The sequence below is a fragment of the Stenella coeruleoalba genome (assembly GCF_951394435.1).
Source record: "Stenella coeruleoalba genome assembly, chromosome: 2".
Taxonomy (NCBI): domain Eukaryota; kingdom Metazoa; phylum Chordata; class Mammalia; order Artiodactyla; family Delphinidae; genus Stenella; species Stenella coeruleoalba.
In genome coordinates this window covers 134635683-134656077 of record NC_137147.1, presented here as the reverse complement: position 1 = coordinate 134656077, position 20395 = coordinate 134635683, and the positions used below count along the sequence as shown (strand labels likewise).

At 39.4% G+C, this 20395-nt stretch overlaps 1 protein-coding gene across 3 annotated transcripts in view; it reads left to right on the top strand.

Annotated features, from left to right (window-relative positions):
* Positions 1-2367: 2367 nt before the first annotated feature.
* The window catches only part of REC114 (REC114 meiotic recombination protein), a 95813-nt gene continuing 77785 nt past the window's right edge, over positions 2368-20395 (top strand). For 2 of the 3 annotated variants that reach the window (XM_079912266.1, XM_079912265.1), the window contains exon 1: positions 2368-2613. In XM_079912266.1, coding sequence (XP_079768392.1) covers positions 2455-2613 — 159 coding nt within the window. In that variant the 5' untranslated portion in view covers positions 2368-2454. The remainder of the gene's footprint in view (positions 2614-20395) is intronic. The other variant, XM_079912264.1, reaches the window with a different exon arrangement.

The window sequence follows — 20395 nt, the reverse complement described above, 5'->3', positions numbered from 1 at the left end:
ATGGAGTAATTTGCTCAATGTTCTGTCTACCTCCGCGTCTCGCCCCCAGACACTAGATCATGTGCTTCAGGAGGGCAGTAGCCACATCTGTTTTGTCATCTACTATATCCCCGGCACCTAGTACAGTGTCTGGGACCTCTTGAAAGCTCAAGTCACATTTGTTAATATCATAGGTTTTTAAGAGCCTCTGTGCACTGAGCTGTGGCTTTAATCTCCCTTTGCAGACATGATCTGTTCTTGGCAGACGTTGGTGGCCCCAGAAGCTTGAGCACTGTCTAGGAAGGGAGCTTGCAGGTGGGAGCCCAGCAGGACCCTGGGTGTCCTTGGGCACTGACAGGGTCCCAACTGTGAGCACCATCTGCTCCTGTGAAGGGTTCTGACAGCATCCGCAGCCCTGGATCTGGAAGGTGAGCGCCTCTGAGACCGAACGTCAGGCTCCCATTCCCATCCTCCTGCCTATAGGGAGCCCACGGAAAGTCACTTTAACCCTGCAAATAGAAAGTACCCACAGTGTACCGCTTTGTAATTTACCAAGAAATTTCCCACATATGATCTTATTTTATCCTCCCTAGGACCCTGTAAGGTGGGTATTTGCTAACCCTGTTTCACAGAGAAGTTAAGTGATATCCCAAGGTCACACAGCTGGCAAGTGCTGGAATTGGGATTCAAACCAAGTTTCTAACCATTTACTACTATATTAAATACAGTACTACTGTGTCATTTAAGGACCTTCAGAAGCCATTTCTAAAATCTGACCCCTTCAAGCTCTACTGGACTAATGGAAAGATAACTAAAATATATCCCTTGTCTTGAATGCAATTTATTCTACATGTCCCTCAAAGATTAGTCTGCCTGGACCACCATTATGAGAGTGTCACTCCCCTATGCCAATTTTCCGTGCTCCTCACCATCTACCAAGTAAAACTCACTCTCCTTAGCTGCTGTTCAGTGCTCTTCTGCCTAACTCACCTTTGTAGCCTCATCTTCCTTAAAATCCCTTGCATTCTGGCTGGTTATGTCACTATCCTCATCTCTGCAACTTTGCTCCTCAACTTGCCCTCCATTTGGAATACCAATTTCTTCCATCTTCCCTTGGGATGCTTTTTCTCACCTTTCAAGTTAGGACTGAAATGTCACTGCCATTCCTGTTTGCGGACTTTTACCCTATCTGAATCCTTAGAGCACCTTTCACTTGGCATTAACTGTCAGGTATCATAGGTACCTCTCTTTGTCTTTTTTATTAGATCCTGAGGTCCTAGAAGGATAGATGCTGCCTTACCCATTTCCATAACCCCTGTGGTGACTAACATAGTTATATACTGTAGATATTTAATGGTGCTTTGTTGAGTGAATAAATTACCACTTCTCCAACCATTGTCTATACATTTAGTACCCTTTGAAATGCATGGTTTTAAAAATTGTTTACATTTTAACTCTATTAGTTTGGTTAACATAGCTTCCATCTTCCATACACAATGCTTCTGATTTGACACAAACTGGACAGATACCCAAATTCTTTGCAAGCGGGGTGGACACATGGAGAGATTGCAGAGTCCACAGTTCGACTCTGGCTGTGTAACCTGATACAAGTTGCTTCTACTATCAGGACATTATTTTGCCTCCCTCTATTCAACGGGGGTAAAAATCTCTGTTTTGCTTCTTTGATTTACCACAAGGTTATTGAGAGGAGAAATGAAATAACAGGTGTAGAAGTGCTTTGTTGATTATAAATCACTCAGGCCTGTCACTGAGTTGCACCTGCTTTTGATTGAGGTACACCTTTCACTGTCGGCAACATCCCACCCATTCTCTACCTTCTTTAAAAGAGAACTTGCCCGTCTGGGGGGAATATGTCTAGCGGGCTGCAGGATGATGAGGAAATAACCCTACTTCCTGAATGGTGGGTGGAACTGGGGCTGTGCTGCGGTGGGGTTTAAGTGAGCAGCGCCACTGTCATCTGAAAGTCTTCTGTGAGGAAGGAAAACACACTTGTCCAGACAGCCTCAAAGAGCCGGCCTAGCCCCAGCACGTAGAAGTTACAGGGAGTCGGCCAGTTTTCCCAAAGGTCTCAGAGCAGCCGGACAATGACCTGGGCTGCCTGAGGGAAGGGGAGGGCCCGAACGAGCAAAGGCAAGACCAACTACCATTTATAAGCGTCACAGTCCCACTTCAGGATGGAAGTCACCATCCTCACTTTGTCCAGCACGACGAGAAGACGCCTAAGGCCCACCGCTACGACTTTAACCCCAAGAGCACCGCCCCCAACCCCTACTCCCCTCCAACTCTCCCACCCCGCTCCTCCTCACCCCGCTCCCCGTTCGAGTCTCCGGGGCCTGTCCATTGGCTTCCACTCTTGGGGAGGGTGGGCCTTGGATCACCTCGCTTCCTGATTGGTTAGTTGAGCCGATTGGCAGGCACCAGCGAGCTGCGGCTGCGCTAGCCAGGAGGCCGAACATGGCGGAGGCGGGAAAAGAGCACGCGGGTTTCGGGCTCCCGGCAGGAGGTGCGGCACAGTGGCCTCTGCAGCGGTATGCCCGCTTCATGCCCTCGGGCACTGGAGAGCCACCTGGGCCTGGCCAGGAAGCTGGCACAGCCTCTTCCCCAACATGGAAGGTGAGGCCTGAGGGCGGGAAGGGCCGGGAGGCTCTCACCCACCGCGGGGAGGGAGGGGAGGCTGTGGCCTGGTACCTGAGTGCCATGCCGAGAGCCACGGCGACAGAAGGAGAGGACTGATAGGGGCGGTTAGCCGACAGCTAACGTAGGAAATACGTATAATGATTGGAACCCAGTGCATTCTCAAAATAATTATGCAAGGGAGTGGTAAACATTCATATATTCGACAGATATTTACTGAGCGTCAGTTATGTGTTAGATTTTATTCATTGTGCTCGGGGATGTATATCAGTGAACAAGGTATAAATGATCCCTACCCTTGTTTGTTTTTAGTCTAGTGGAGGACATAGTATTTATGCAGATACTGTATAATTATGTAAACTAGTTTCACCTCCCTTATGTGGAAGGGAGGGTTGAATAGTCTTTAATCAAGTTGTCTTTCTTCAGGCAGCCAAGCGTCACACAGAAGAAGGACTAAATTTGAATCCTAGCTTTGCCACTGAATTTCTGTGACCTTGGTTAAGCTGCTTATTCTCTCTGTACCTTATTTACCTTATCTTAAAATAGGGATAATAATAGTATCTACTTGGTAAAATTGTTGTGAGCACTGATTAAGTTAATATATATAAATCACCTGAAACAGTGCCTCATATAAAGTTATGTAAGGGTTTACTGATATTATCCTTTTTTTTTTTTTTTTTCCTGTCCTGGTGATATGTTTTAATGCCATGGGTTGCTGATCATTCAGTTCCTTTTGGTCTGGCTTGACTATTGGATGTGGACCCTGGGGTTTTGGATTGTGCGTGTGTGTATATGTTGGTGTGGTTTGGGCAGCAGCGGGTAGGAGAAAAGTAAAAGAAAGAGAACAATTATTCCAGGTAGAGGATGCAACGTGTGCAGAGGCCCTGCACCTGGAAAACCTCAGCATGTGTAATGTGCAGACAGAAAGAGTAAGGCTGGTACTTAGACAACAAGGAGACTGATAACATGGAATGAGGTTGTCTGGAGAGGTAGGCAGATGCCTTGTGAACAGTGTCCTAAAACCAATAGGAAGACACTGAAGGATTTTAAGTTGGAACATTTTCATCTTTGAAAGTTCACTCTGGTTGAAGTGTGGAGACAGAATTGGAGAGGAACATGAGTAGAGTCAGGAAGATCACATAGAATGCTTTTGCAGTGTGGCAGGCACGAGATGGTAATGACTTAGATGGGAGGGCAGGGGTGGGAGGATGGCAGTAGAGATGGGGAGACCGGGCATGTTAAAGCTATATTTTGGAGGCCAAAATGACAGGACTTGGAGATTGATTGGGTATCAGTGGTGAGAGTAAACAACTTTTGGGTTTCTGGCAGGATCAACTGGGTTGGGAAACATTGGAAGAGGAACAGTGAAGGAAAGATCCAAGACTTCAGTTTCAGATGTATTGGGTTTCAATGTGTTTATGCAGCATCCAAGTGGGGGTATTGAATGGGTAGTTGGGTATGCTGGTCTAGACTCAGAAGAAACATCTGGGCTGGAGATGTAAATGTGTGGTCAACACGAAGGTGACATTTATAGTTATGAGATGATACGAGATTCCAGGACCAAGCCCCAAGGTAGGTCAGGAGGGGACCGACTTCCTAAAGAAGATTGGCAAGGGACAGAGAGTTGGGAGGCACCCAGGAGAAAGCAGGTCCATCAAAGCTACAAAAAGTTACTTCAAGAGGGAGAGAACAATTAACTTTGTTGAATAATGCCGCAGAGTGAAGGATAATGACGACTAAGGGGTGTCCATTGGATTTAGCACCATGAAGTTCCTTAATGGTCTTTACCAAGAGAAGTTTCAGTGGAGTGAAGGGGGTGGAAGCTAGATAGGGGTGGGCTGAAGAGTGACTAGTAGGTGAGGAAGTGTGGCCAATGTGCGTGGATACCTCTTCTGAGAGACTTGGCTGTGAATGTGAGTAGAGATGGGGCATAATGAATTGTTCACCAAATCTAGACTGTTAGAGCTAAGACCATTAAAAAAGGCATTAAATACTTAGTTGTACTCTTGTGGAACATGGTAACCTGAGAAATTGTATAGGCTGCAGATGCAAAATGGGGTGAATAAAGAGTTAAATCGAAGAATGACTAATCTATAATAGGATCTTGTAAAACAAACTAGGAACGTTTGAGGACATAATTAATTTTTGAAACTGCCCAACAGGTTCCTTGATACCTTCTCTTAACACCCTTTAAACCCTTTCACCTCAGGCATCTTTGTTGGATGCATGGCCTCAGATGCAACTGGGTAACTATTAGATTCCTATATTGCAACCCAGAGGCCAGGGACATTGACCATCCTAAGGAACTGTTATTACTTTTTTTCCCTTTTCTTTGCAAAGCTCTTCATAATTGCTTATAAGGAGCGGCACTTCTCAACAGTTTTCTGATGTTTGGCATAAAGCCACAGCTACAGTGACAAGGGATGAGGTTTGGCTTTTGCAGTGCTTTTGAAAACTGAACATTTGTACCTTCCTTTGAATCTGTGCCGAACCATCCTACCTGCTGTGATCAGTTTCAGCCCAGGTCTGTCATTTGGGGAGGGAAAAACGAAAGAGAAAACAAGATTTGTTCTATTTTATGAGTTCTGTGACTATTGTGCAATAGTAGTGATAAAAGATGAGCCATCTAAAGAGCTTCACTAAGTCCCATGTGAATTTCGCATTTTAAAAATATGTGGTACCTGCAGTAAAAAAATATGTGTTAGGTAAAGCATAAAAATATATTATTGTGGAGAATAGAGTCATTCTGGGCTTTTTTTTCTCTAGGGGACTTTTAAGTTCAACCTTGAAATCTATTTTGAGTTTTTTCATTTTTTCCTGAAATTGTGGGGACAATCTGATTTCCTGGTACTGTTCTATATAGTTGTTTAATTACAGAGAAGAGTTTCATCACAGTGGCTACATGCTAAGGCAAAAATGTTGACTTAAGAGAAAAAATGAATAGTACAACAAGTCTAGTACTTCTAAGACTTGAAGTCCTAGTTGAGAGGTAAGGTCAAGTCTAAGACATCTTATATATAGACTATGGAATGTATATATTGATTTATTTGTCTGAGTTGAATTATTATGAAAAGTTACTATCTGTAGATAAGTTAACCACAATTTGGAAGCAAATACACTTTTTGTAATACTGTAAGAAAAAAAAAGTGAAAAAAATCAACAGTTTAGAACTGTGTTACTCAGATGTCAATGTGCATGGAAATCACTTGGGGATATTTTTGAAAAATGCAAATTCTGACTTAGTAGGTCTGGTATGGGCCGTGAAATTCTGTAGTTCTAACCAGCTTCCAGGTGATGCTGCTGCTGTTGGTCCAAGGACCAAACTTTGCGAGGCAAGAGTGTAGAAGACCTTGAATGAAATGGGCAGCCCTATAGTAAAATTAATAAAATGAATTTGTGGAGTCATGAGGTAAGGCAATCAGATTCATAATGAATATACAAACATTTTATTAATAGGGTTAATATTTAAACCGTCTGTCATTTAAGTGGAATGAGCAAATGAAATACATCTTGAACTTGATTTTAATTCCTTACATCTGTTAGCCCAGCCTTTCTGAAAGGATTATCGTAATAACAGATTGGTCCATTTTATGTATTTTATGGCTGAATGTAATTTAGTTTACTAATTTGAGAATAATTTTGAAAGGTGATGTTAATTGCAGGTTGCTTTTATTTATTTTAAAAACGTCTTTATTGGAGTATAATAGCTTTACAGTAGTGTGTTAGTTTCTGCTGTATAACAAAGTGAATCAGCTATATATACATATATCCCCATATCTCCTCCCTCTTGCGTCTCCCTCCCACCCTCCCTATCCCACCCCTCTAGGTGGACACAGAGCACCGAGCTGATCTCCCTGTACTATGCGGCTGCTTCCCACTAGCTATCTATTTTACGTTTGGTAGTGTATATATGTCCATGCCACTCTCTCACTTTGTCCCAGCTTACCCTTCCCCCTCCCCGTGTCCTCAAGTCCATTCTCAACATCTGCGTCTTTATTCCGGTCCTGCCCCTAGGTCCTTCAGAACGTTTTTTAAATTTTTTAGTTTCCATATATATGTGTTAGCATATGGTATTTGTTTTTCTCTTTCTGACTTATTTCACTCTGTATGACAGACTCTAGGTCCATCCACCTCACTACAAATAACTCAGTTTTTTTCTTTTTATGGCTGAGTAATATTCCACTGTATATATGTACCACATCTTCTTTATCCATTCATCTGTCAGTGGACACTTAGGTTGCTTCCATGTCCTGGCTATTGTAAATAGAGCTGCAATGAATATTGTGGTACATGACTCTTTTTGAATTACCGTTTTCTCAGGGTATATGCCCAGTAGTGGGATTGCTGGGTCGTATGGTAGTTCTGTTTTTAGTTTTTTAAGGAACCTCCATACTGTTCTCCATAGTGGCTGTATCAGTTTACATTCCCACCAACAGTGCAAGAGGGTTCCCTTTTCTTCACACCCTCTCCAGCATTTATTGTTTGTAGATTTTTTGATGATGGCCATTCTGAGTGGTGTGAGGTGAAATTGTAGTTTTGATTTGCATTTCTCTAATGATTAGTGATGTTGAGCATCCTTTCATGTGTTTGTTGGCAGTCTGTATATTTTCTTTGGAGAAATGTTTATTTAGGTCTTCGGCCCATTTTTGGATTGGGTTGTTTGTTTTTTTGATATTGAGCTGCATGAGATGCTTGTATATTTTGGAGATTAATCCTTTGTCAGTTGCTTAATTTGCAAATATTTTCTCCCATTCTGAGGGTTGTCTTTTCGTCTTGTTTATGGTTTCCTTTGCTGTGCAAAAGCTTTTAAGTTTCATTAGGTCCCACTTGTTTATTTTTGTTTTTATTTCCATTTCTCTAGGAGGTGGGTCAAAAAGGATCTTGCTGTGATTTATGCCATAGAGTGTTCTGCCTATGTTTTCCTCTAAGAGTTTGATAGTGTCTGGCCTTACATTTAGGTCTTTAATCCATTTTGAGTTTATTTTTGTGTATGGTGTTAGCAGGTGTTCTAATTTCATTCTTTTACATGTACCTGTCCAGTTTTCCCAGCATGACTTATTGAAGAGGCTGTCTTTTATCCATTCTTGCCTGCTTTATGAACGATAAGGTGAACGTTTTTTGTGCATGGGTTTATCTCTGGGCTTTCTATCCTGTTCCACTGATCTATATTTCTGTTTTTGTGCCAGTACCATATTGTCTTGATTACTGTAGCTTTGTATTATAGTCTGAAGTCAGGGAGCCTGATTCCTCCCGCTCTGTTTTTCTTCCTCAAGATTGCTTTGGCTATTCGGGATCTTTTGTGTTTCTAAACAAATTGTGAAATTTTTTGTTCTAGTTCTGTGAAAAATGCCATTGGTGGTTTAATAGGGATTGCATTGAATCTGTAGATTGCTTTGGGTAGTATAGTCATTTTCACAGTGTTGATTCTTCCAATCCAAGAATATGGTATATCTCTCCATCTGTTGGTATCATCTTCAATTTCTTTCATCAGTGTCTTATAGTTTTCTGCATACAGGTCTTCTGTCTCCTTAGGTAGGTTTATTCCTAGGTATTTTATTCTTTTTGTTGCAGTGGTAAATGGGAGTGTTTCCTTAATTTCTCTTTCAGATTTTTCATCATTAGGAAAAGTGATATTTAAGAATGCAAGAGATTTCTGTGCATTGATTTTGTATCCTGCTACTTTACCAAATTCATTGATTAGCTCTAGTAGCTTTCTGGTAGCATCTTTAGGATTCTCTATGTATAGTATCATGTTGTCTGCAAACAGTGACAGCTTTACTTCTTCTTTTCTGATTTGGATTCCTTTTATTTCTTTTTATTCTCTGATTGCTGTGGCTAAAACTTCCAAAACTATGTTGAATAATAGTGGCGAGAGTGGACAACCTTGTCTTCTTCCTGACCTTGGAGGAAATGGTTTCAGTTTTTCACCATTGAGAACGATATTGGCTGTGGGTTTGTCATATATGGCCTTTATTATGTTGAGGTAAGTTCCCTCTATGCCTACTTTCTGGAGAGTTTTTATCATAAAAGGGTGTTGAATTTTGTCGAAAGCTTTTTCTGCATCTATTAAGATGATCATGGCTTTTCTCCTTCAATTTGTTTATATGGTTTATCACATTGATTGATTTGCATATATTGAAGAATCCTTGCATTCCTGGGATAAACCCCCACTGGGTTTTATCCCAGGATAATTGATCATGGAGTATGATCCTTGATCATGGTGTATGATCCTTTTAATGTGCTGTTGGATCCTGTTTGCTAGTATTTTGTTGAGGATTTTTGCATCTATGTTCATCAGTGATACTGGCTTGTAGTTTTCTTTTCTTGTGACATCTTTGTCTGGTTTTGGTATCAGGGTGATGGTGGCCTCATAGAATGAGTTTGGGAGTATTCCTCCCTCCACTATATTTTGGAAGAGTTTGAGAAGGATAGGTGTTAGCGCTTCTGTAAATGTTTGATAGAATTTGCCCGTGCAGCCATCTGGTCCTGGGCTTTTGTTTGTTGGAAGATTTTTAATCACAGTCTTAATTTCAGTGCTTGTGATTGGTCTGTTTATATTTTCTGTTTCTTCCTGGTTCAGTCTCAGAAGGTTGTGCTTTTCTAAGAATTTGTCCATTTCTTCCAGGTTGTCCATTTTATTGGCATATAGTTGCTTGTAGTAATCTCTCATGATCATTTGTGTTTCTGCAGTGTCAGTTGTTACTTCTCCTTTTTCGCTTCTAATTCTACTGATTCGAGTCTTCTCCCTTTTTTTCTTGATGAGTCTGGCTAATGGTTTATCAATTTTGTTTCTCTTTTGAAAGAACCAGCTTTTAGTTTTACTGATCTTTGCTGTTGTTTTCCTTCATTTCTTTTTCACTTATTTCTGATCTGATCTTTATGATTTCTTTCCTTCTGCTAACTTTGGGGTCTTTTTGTTCTTCTTTCTCTAATTGCTTTAGGTGTAAGGTTAGGTTGTTTATTTGAGATGTTTGTTTCTTGAGGTAGGATTGTATTGCTATAAACTTCCCTCTTAGAACTGCTTTTGCTGCATTGCATAGGTTCTGTGTTGTTGTGTTTTCATTGTCATTTGTTTCCAAGTATTTTTTGATTTTCTCTTTGAGTTCTTCAGTGATCTCTTGGTTATTTAGTAGTGTATTGTTTAGCCTCCGTGTGTTTGTATTTTTTACAGACTTTTTCATGTAATTGATATCTAGTCTCATAGCATTGTGGTCAGAAAAGATACTTGATACGATTTCAGTTTTCTTAAATTTACCAAGGCTTGATTTGTGACCCAAGATATGATCTATCCTGGAGAATGTTCCATGAGCACTGAGAAGAAAGTATAATTTGCTGTTTTTGGATGGAATGTCCTATAAATATCAATTAAGTGCATCTTGTTTAATGTATCATTTAAAGCTTGTGTTTCCTTATTTATTTTCATTTTGGATGATCTGTCCATTGATGAAAGTGGGGTGTTAAAGTCCCCTACTATTATTGTGTTACTGTCAGTTCCCCCTTTTATGGCATTTGCCTTATGTATTGAGGTGCTCCTTTGTTGGGTACATAAATATTTACAATTGTAATATCTTTTTCTTGGATTGATCCCTTGATCATTATGTAGTGTCCTCCTTTGTCTCTTATAGTAGTGTTTAATTTAAAGTCTATTTTGTCTGATATGAGAATTGCTACTCCAGCTTTCTTTTGATTTCCATTTGCATGGAATATCTTTTTCCATCCTCTCCCTTTCAGTCTGTATGTGTCCCTAGGTCTGAAGTGGGTCTCTTGTAGACAGCATATATACGGGTCTTGTTTTTGTATCCAGCCAGTCTGTGTCTTTTGGTTGGAGCATTTAATCCATTTACATTTAAGGTAGTTATTGATATGTATGTTCCTATTACCATTTTCTTAATTGTTTTGGGTTTGTTATTGTAAGTCTTTTCCTTGTCTTGTGTTTCCTGCCTAGAGAAGTTCCTTTAGCATTTGTTGTAGAGCTGGTTTGGTGGTGCTGAATTCTCTTAGCTTTTGCTTGTCTGTAAAGGTTTTAATTTCTCTGTTTAATCTGAATGAGATCCTTGCTGGGTAGAGTAATATTGGCTTGCAAAGTTTCTGCTGAAAGATCAGCTGTTAACCTTATGGGAATTCCCTTGTATGTTAATTGTTGCTTTTCCCTTGTTGCTTTTAATATTTTTTCTTTGTATTTAATTTTTGACAGTTTGATTAATATGTATCTTGACGTGTTTCTCCTTGGATTTATCCTGTATGGGACTCTGTGCGCTTCCTGGACGTGATTGACTATTTCCTTACCCATTTTAGGGAAGTTTTCAACTATAATCTCTTCAAATATTTTCTGAGTCCCTTTTTTTTCTCTTCTTCTGGGACCCCCTATAATTCGAATGTTGGCATGTTTAATGTTGTCCCAGAGGTCTCTGAGATTGTCCTCGATTCTTTTCATTCTTTTTTCTTTATTCTGCTCTATGGTAGTTATTTCCCCTATTTTATCTTCCAGGTCACTTATCAGTTCTTCTGCCTCAGTTATTCTGCTACTGATTCCTTCTAGAGAATTTTTAAAATCATTTATTGTGTTGTTCATCATAGTTTGTTTGCTCTTTGGTTCTTCTAGGTCCTTGTTAAACGTTTCTAGTATTTTCTCCATTCTATTTCCAAGATTTTGGATCATCTTTACTATCATTACTCTGAATTCTTTTTCAGGTAGACTGCCTATTTACTCTTCATTTGTTTGATCTGGTGGGTTTTTACCTTGCTCCTTCATCTGCTGTGTGTTTCTGTGTCTTCTCATTTTGCTTAACTTACTATGTTTGGGGTCTCCTTTTTGCAGGCTGAAGGTTCATAGTTCCCGTTGTTTTTGTTGTCTGCTCCCAGTGTGTAAGGTTGGTTCAGTGGGTTGTGTAGGCTTCCTGGTGGAGGGGACTACTGCCTGTGTTCTGGTGGATGAGTCTGGATCTTGCCTTTCTGGTGGACAGGACCATGTCCGGTGGTGTGTTTGGGGTGTCTGTGAACTTACTATGATTTTAGGCAGCCTCTCTGCTAATGGGTAGGTTTGTGTTCCTGTCTTGCTAGTTTTTTGACATAGGTTGTCCAGCACTGTAGCTTGCTGGTCATTTAGTGGAGCTGGGTCTTAGCATTGAGATGGAGAACTCTCGGAGAGCTTTCGCCATTTGATATTACGTGGGGCTGGGAGGTCTCTGGTGGACCAATGTCCTGAACTCGGTTCTCCCACCTGAGAGGCTGAGGCCTGACACCCGGGCAGAGCACCAAGACCCTGTCAGCCACATGGCTCAGAAGAAAAGGGAGAAAAAGAAAGAGAGAGAGAGAGAGAGAGAATAAAATAAAGTTATTAAAATAGAAAAAAATCATTAAAAACAGAAAAGTGATAAAAAGAAAGAGAAAGAAGAGAGCAACCAAACCAAAAAACAAATCCACGAATGATAAAAGTGCTAAAAACTATACTAAAACAAAAACAAAAGCAAAAAACGGACAGTAAGAACCCTAGGACAAATGGCAAAAGCAAAGCTATACAGACAAAATCACACAAAGAAGCATACACATATACACTCACAAAAAGAGAAAAAAGAAAAAAATATATATATGTAAAAACAATTAAAAAAGGAAGAGAGAAACCAAATCAATAAACAAATCTACCAATGATAATAAGCTCTAGATACTAAACTAACATAAAACCAGAAACAAGTTAGATGCAGAAAGCAAACCCCAAGTCTACAGTTGCTCCCAAAGTCCACCACCTCAATGTTGGGATGATGCGTTGTCTGTTGAGGTATTTCAGAGATGCAGGGTACATCAAGTTGATTGTGGAGAATTAATGCCCTGCTCCTGAGGCTGCTGGGAGAAATTTCCCTTTCTCTTCTTGTTCACAGAGCTCCTGGGGTTTAGCTTTGGATTTAGCCCCGCCTCTGCATGTAGATCGCCTGATGGCATCTTTTGGGAAGTGTGAGGTCTTCTGCCAGTGTTCAGTAGGTGTTCTGTAGGAGTTGTTCCACATGTAGATGTATTTTTGATGTATTTGTGGGGAGGAAGGTGATCTCCCTGTCTTACTCCTCCACCATCTTGAAGGCACCCCCGCAGATTGCTTTTCAATTAAAGTTTTACCACGTTTTTCAGATTCCAAGGATTTCTCAGACATGCCCTAATTGGTTGAACCTGACAACTTCTTATTTTTTCCTTTCAAAGGGAAAAAAATCCTTTAATTTTTATAGAAGGAACTTAAAATAATTGCCCTACTTAGAAATTAAGAAATACAAAATGAAGTTTGTACTTGAACTGTTAAATGCAGATTCAACATAAGATATACTTTGGGTCCTCTTAACAGTGTCCTTTTTTACTTTATATTCCTTGTGCCTACATATTACCTAGCATTTGATAGGTGCTCAGTAAATGTCTGAGTGTGTGGTAACTTTTCTGAACTTTTCTTATGATAGTGTGCTAATTATGATGTGATAGCTACTATTTATTGTTTACTTCAGGATATTTCTTATAGCAGCCCTGTGAAGTAAATATTATTATCCCCTTTTATAGATAAGGGAACTAAAACTCAGAGAGGTTCAGTGGCTTGCCCAGGAACACAGATAAGTTAAGAGAGAATTCAGACGCGTTTTTCATGCCTCTAAAGCTTGTTCCTTTAACCACTATGCTGTTTGTCTTAGAAGTGTTAATATTTCATTCGGGGAATAGCAGTTCAGTTATGTAGATGAGGACTTTTGAGATTAACACACAGGGTGAAAATGATAAAAATGATTGTAGGTTTTTTTTTAAGGAAAATTTAAGATTCAGTAAAAGCCCAAGAAAATTATTTTTGAAAATAGTGAAGTAGTAGTTCTTCTTTGCATACCTGGTAATTTTTGATTGGATGCCTGATATGAATTTTACCCTGTTGGGTGCAGGATATTTTTGGATTCCTATAAATATTCTTGAGCTTTTTGCTGGGATAAGTTATTTGGAAACAGTTTAATCCTTTCAGGTCTTGCTTGAGCTTTGTCAGGTGAGAGCAGAGCAGCATTTGATCTAGGGATCATTTTTTCCCACTCCTGAGGCAAAATTCTTCAGCATACGTACTCTACCCAGTGTCCTTAAATTATGAGGTTTCTCACTCTGGCTGATAAGAACAGACCCTATTCCCTGCCCTGTGTAAGCGCTCAGGATTGTTCCTTTAAGTCCTTTCAGGTGGTTTTTTGCCCAGCCTCTGGTCATTTGCTCACACATGTGTGTATGCTGAAGATTTGAGGAGGGATCTCTCTTGGTACAGCTCTCTCTTCTCCGGTATTCTGGCTTGCAAACTCTAGCCACTCTGACCTACCTGGACTTGGCATCTCTCTCCCCTCTACTCAGGGACCGCTCACCAGGTTCTGTGCTCCTTCTTCTTGTACTTTGGCCTGGAAACTTTCCCCAAGAAGTAACTAGGGCAACAGTAAGGCTCACCTCTTTTGTTTCTTGTTATTTCTCAGGAATCATGTCCTTTATTACTTGATATCCAGTGTCTTGAAAACGTTGTTTCCTCTAATTTGTCCAGTTTTTAGCTGTTTCAGGCAGGAAGGCAAGTTTGGTCCCTGTTACGTTATGTTGGCCAGAAGTGGAAATCCATAGTGGGTCATTTAATCCTGTCCCATTTTGTCATTTTCCACTTCAGTTCATCAATTCAACAAAAATTATTAAATTATCTATTTGGTACTTGGCATTTAGTTAGGCACTGGAGAAGCTATGGAACTGTTCTTGTGTTTCATCACAATCTTAAAATATTGGGGCACTTGAGCACAGGATTACAAAAATATGTAGGGTCTGATCACTAGAGTGGTGTTTCTCAAAGTGTAGTAGGCAGACTACTTTCCACAGTCCCTTGGGGGTGCTTGTTGAAGCTGCAGATTCATGGTTCTTGTGCTAGACCTAATGAATCAGAATCTCTGAGGGTAACTGTCTAGGTGATTCTTATGTACTGCAGTCTGTCTTCATGCCCCAATTCTGAAGGAAAGGTGGGGGAGAGGGAACAATTGACAAAGTAATACTGATACTATTTAATAATTTATGAAGTATTTTCATAAACCTCTTCACACTAATTCTCACATTTAATAGCTCTATTTAGATCTAATTACCATTTTATATACAAGAAGCTTATGCCTGGCTACGTTAAACAGCTTGCCAAAGGTTTACATAGGAGTGGAAGAACTGATTCTAAAAGTTTTGTCTTCCTCAAGCCATTCTGCTGTACACTGCTGCTACTGACAGTGGTATCTTCTCTTATGAAGATGTACAGGTGTCAAGAGTTACTATTCTTTCATGCAGCTTGCTTTTTTAAAGAGTTAACAGGTTATGTTGCTTTATCGATTAGGATTAAGATTGGCTCTGAGTAATAGAAAATGCAAAATAACAGTGGATTAAATAAGATGCAAGTTTATTATTCACATAACAGTACAGGGCTGGTATGACACTCCACAGTGTCAGGAAATGAGGATCCTTCTATTTTGTTCCTCTGCCATGCACGGCCGTGGTCTCATAGTCCAAGATAGAATTGATATTCTAGACAGCCTGGTGGAGGAAAGGATGAAGAAGTAGACAAAAGATTCACACCTGCTGTCCCCTAAGGAAGTTTCTGGTAAGTTGCCACATGACACCTCCTCCTGTAGTCAGAACTTAGAGCTGTGGTCATCTTAACTGTGTGGACAGCTGGCATATGTAGTCTGAATTCCATGAGATCATGTGTCCAGCTAAAAATCAGGGGTTCTATTACCATATAAGAAAGAAAATGTTTATTGGAGAACAAGAGAACAAGTCTCTTCTGAATCTGGAGACTGCTAAGAAATGAAGGCTTATTCCTGGGGGCCCTGGTTGGAATTCAAAAGGCATTTCTAATAGCAACAAACAAAAAAACTTATTTAGTACATAATTACTATATGTCAGTACCTAGAATGGTGATTGGCAGATATCCCCAAATGTTTATTGAATGAATGAATCAAGGTCAGGTATTCTGGTTAAGTATCTGATTTTGCATTATGTCATTTAATCTTTCTGATGACTCCATAACGTAGTTATTACTATTTTTATTTTTAAGTATACTTCTAAGTTGCAAAACAAGGATTTGATCCTAAATCCATCTGATTCCAGATAATGTCTTTTTTAAAGTAATAGTCATTGGTGGTGTTCACCAGATATACTAAGATTGCATATCCCTGGCCTCTTTGAAGTTGTGTGTCATGTGACTGGTTTTGGCCAGTGAAATGTGAGCAGAAATGACCTATGTCATGGACAGGAGCTTTAAGAGCCAGTGTATGATTCATTGTCATCTTTCTCTTTGCTACAGTGTTGCAGGTATCTGCCGCTCTGTCAGCTTAGGTCCTATTGTGAGAAAGATGGGCAGTGTGAGGTAGAGTGGGAAGACAGGTAGAAGGAGGATGCATAGGTAGTGTGAGTGAGAAATAAAACCTTTGCTTTGGGGGGTTGTTAATTTCTACCGCATAGTCTAGCCTACACCTGACTGATATAGAAATCATTTTTATAATTGTTATGTTTAATTGAATTATATGTCACATACAGTGACATATTGTAGATTGCTTAGGCTTTTGAGGAAGAACCTTCTAACAGATGTTCTAACATTTTTTTTCCTATGACAAAATTTTTTTTCCAAAGCACCAGATTATAAATACATATTTCCAACTCTTTTCTCCTTCAGTAAACAAAAGGTTCATTTTATTGTGTAACAGACATAGTTTTCATAGAGGCTATGCCTTGTTTGCATAACATGATTTAAGGTAGAATTTCTCTAGACAAATAATAGTGAAGTTTTTGTTTTCAGTTTAGTTGTTGAAGGAGTCTAAGAACTTATAGTTTAAAATGAGGCTTGAGAAAATTAAAATTCATTCATGTTTAAGATTGTTCCCTGCCTACCGTGTGCTGGACACTATTCAGGGCTCTGTTTAGAGATGACTAAGGCATCACCATTGGAAGATCTAGCCAATTAAGCTCAAGTACCTGCTCATTTGGAATCTAGGGTGCTTTTCACCTAAAAAATGACAACATGGCATCCAAGAAATAAATTAGAGTGTTTCTTGAACTCATATTTAGAAATATAGTTTGGATATTGGAACTGTTATGGGCGTAAGTGAACCTTGTTTGTGAATAAATAGAAGAGAGTGACTATGAAGGTAGCAAGGCAGGTGGCAGGTATAAGAGTTGCAGTGACCTAGGGTAGGTGTGCCAATGGGAGGTACCACTTTCTGGTATACTTGGTGATTTTCATAGGATTTATTAGTTTGGGAGATTTTTAAACGTATTGGAGAAATGTCTTAGGACTGTGTTTTATAGAAAGAACAATAACCAGAGGGGCCTTGATTGGTAATCAGGGCATAAAGAACTTATTCCTTTGTTGCATGGGAGGTATTTTGAGTAAATATATTTTGCTTATGGCTACTAATCAAGGTGATCAAGTTAACTCCAATAGCTAGGTTTAAAAGGATTAGATAATTTCATGATTATTAATCTTATTTGGATATATGTGGTAAAAGAAGAGGAATCACATCTCATGCTCTGATGCATGAGATGATATTTTTAGATTCTAAAGAAAGAACAGATTCCCCAGGTATATATAATTACTTTTTTTTTTCGCTTTGGGTGTTATGCTCTTATAATTGTTTATTATTATTGTTACTGTTAACACTTTGCATTTCTGTGAAACATCAAAAGCAAAATACTGAATTTTACAGTTTGGTAGTGGGTATGTAGCAGGGCCACTTATATTAGCATAATATGTCCTACAAGTTTGTTGAATTAATTTATGAAGCTCTTTAGCTACCAGGAGTAAGTGAGGAGGCAGCTAATAGCCTACTTAACAATTTTGCACATTTTTCATATTTTATGATGAATAAGTCAGCAATTTGGGCCAATATATAGAGTGCTGACACTTTCTGAGGTGTCTTAAAAGCAGGAAAAAACTCAAGTACATCATTTGTCATATCTGACAACACTATTTTAGCCTTTCATGTAGGTATAAGTTACTTTAAGGTAAGTACATTTGAAATACTTTTCTATATTTTCATATATTTCTTTTAACCTTTTTCCTAATTAATTTTAGGTTAGTCCTATAGTACATGCAGTCTTGCACAAATACATGAATATAAAATAGAAGGCTCTCTGACCATTTAACCAGTGTATAAGCTGTGCCTGAAAAGCTGTGCCTGTATATGATAGGCAGGCTCTGTATCTCAGAGTGTGCTACTGTGTTGATGGCAAAATACTACAATAGCCAGAGCTCAGGTTGATGTAAATCTTTCCCCAGTTTTATTGAGGTATAATTGATATTTGACATTGTATAAGTTTAAAACGTACAACATAATGATTTGATAAATGTATATATTGCAAAATGCCACAATAAGTTTAGTTAACCATCCGTCACCTCACATAGTTACAAATTTTTTTTCCCTTGTGATAACTTTTAAAATCTACTGTCAGCAGCTTTCAAATATACAGTACAATATTGTTAGCTATAGTCATGATGTTGTACATTACATCTCCAGAACTTATTTATCATATAACTGGAAGTTTGTACCTTTTGACCACCTCCACCCATTTTGCCCAACCCCGCCTCTGTTTTCCACCCATCTGTCCTGTTGCTATGAATTTGTTTTTTCTTTAATTCCACATATGAGTGAGATCATCCAGTATTTGTTTTTCTGTGACTTATTTCACTTAGTATAATGCCCTCAGGGTTCATTCATGTTGTCACAAATGGCAAGATTTCCTTTTTTTTTTAATGGCCCAATAATATTCCATTGTGTGTCTCTGTGTGTGTGTGTGTGTGTGTGTGTGTGTGTGTGTGTGTACATACCATATTTTCTTTATCCATTCATCTGTTGATGGACACTTAGATTATTTCCCTGTCTTGGCTATTGTAAATAATGCTGCGGTGAACATGGGGGTACAGGTATCTCTTTGAAATAGTGATTTTATTTCCTTATGATGTATACCCAGAAGTGGAATTGCTGGACCATATGGTAGTTCTACTTTTAACTCTTTTTTAGGAAACTCAATACGGTTTTCCGTAGTGGCTGTACCAGTTTACATTCCACCAGCAGTGCACAAGGGTTCCCTTTTCTTTACATCCTTACCAGCACTTGTTACCTCTTGTCTTTTTGATAATAGCCATTCTGACAAACGTGAGACAATATCTCATTGTGGTTTAGATTTGTATTTCTCCGATGATTAGTGATGTTGAACACCATTTCATGTACCTGTTGGCCATTTGAACATGTTCTTTAGAAATATGTCTTTTTGGGCTTCCCTGGTGGCGCGGTGGTTGGGAGTCCACCTGCTGATGCGGGGGACGAGGGTTCGTGCCCCGGTCCGGGAGGATCCCACGTGCCGTGGAGCGGCTGGGCCCGTGAGCCATGGCCGATGAGCCTGCACGTCCGGAGCCTGTGCTCCGCAGCGGGAGAGGCCACAGCAGTGAGAGGCCCACGTACCGCAAAAAAAAAAAAAAAAAAGAAGAAGAAATATGTCTTTTTAGGTCCTTTGCCCATTTTTAAATTGGATTATTTGGTTTTTGCTGTTGATTTGTATGAGTTCCTTATATTTTTTGAATATTAACCCCATATAAGATAGGTGGTTTGCAAATATTTTTATCCATTCCACAGCTTTTCATTTTGTTGATCATTTCCTTTGATGTGCAGAAGCTTGTTGGTTTGATGTAGTCTGCTTGTTTATTTTTGCTTTTGTTGCTTGTGCTTTAGGTATTATATCCAAAAAAAAAATCATTGCTGAGACCATTGTCAGGGAGCTTTTTCCCTTTGTTTTCTTCTAGAAGTTTTATGGTATCAGGTCTTACATTTAAGTCTTTAATTCATTTTGAGTTAAATTTGTGAGTGATGTAAGATAGGGATCTAGTTTCATTCTTTTGCATGTGAATATCCAATTTTCCCAGTACCATTTATTGAAGAGACTGTCTCTTCTCCATTGAATATTCTTGGCTCCCTTGTCAAATATTAGTTGATTTGTATATACATGGGTTTATTTCTGGGTTCTCTATTCTGTTCCATTGGTTTATGTGTCTGTTCTTTTGCCAGTACCATAATACTGTTTTGATCACTTAAATCTTAAGCAACATTTAGGTTAGCAACTAGAAAGGAGGTATGAACGTGGTATATGTTCTGACACCTTAAAATAATCTTTTTCTTTGAAGACTTTGTCGTTAAAAATAACTTTTTTGAGTTTTTTATATTGTGCTAATGTGAACATTCCAGTAAAATGCTAAATTATCACCCATTAAATATATTTCCAAGAGCCAGAAATAAGTAATTTTTTTCTCAGCTTCTTGGATTATATTAGGCATTATGATGTTTGGAATTTCTCAGAAGAGTTAGGATATTTCATGTAGCATCCTTTGTAGTAAGCTGAATGCTTTTTTTACCCTTCTACTTAGTCAACAGAAAAGCCTTATGTAAAACTTTTTGATTGTGCTTGAATTTCTGTATAATAAAGGTAGACGGAACATACGGTAAACCCACATATACATATCAGCAGCTTCAACAATTACCAACTCATGGCCAGTCTGGCTTCGTTGCTACCCTATCCATGTTGCTACCCTATCCATGTTATTTATGTATTTTTTTTCGCGGTATGCGGGCCTCTCACTGTTGTGGCCTCTCCCGTCGCAGAGCACAAGCTCTGGACACGCAGGCCCAGTGGCCATGGCTCATGGGCCCAGCCGCTCCACGGCATGTGGGATCTTCCTGGACCGGGGCACGAACCCGTGTCCCCTGCATCG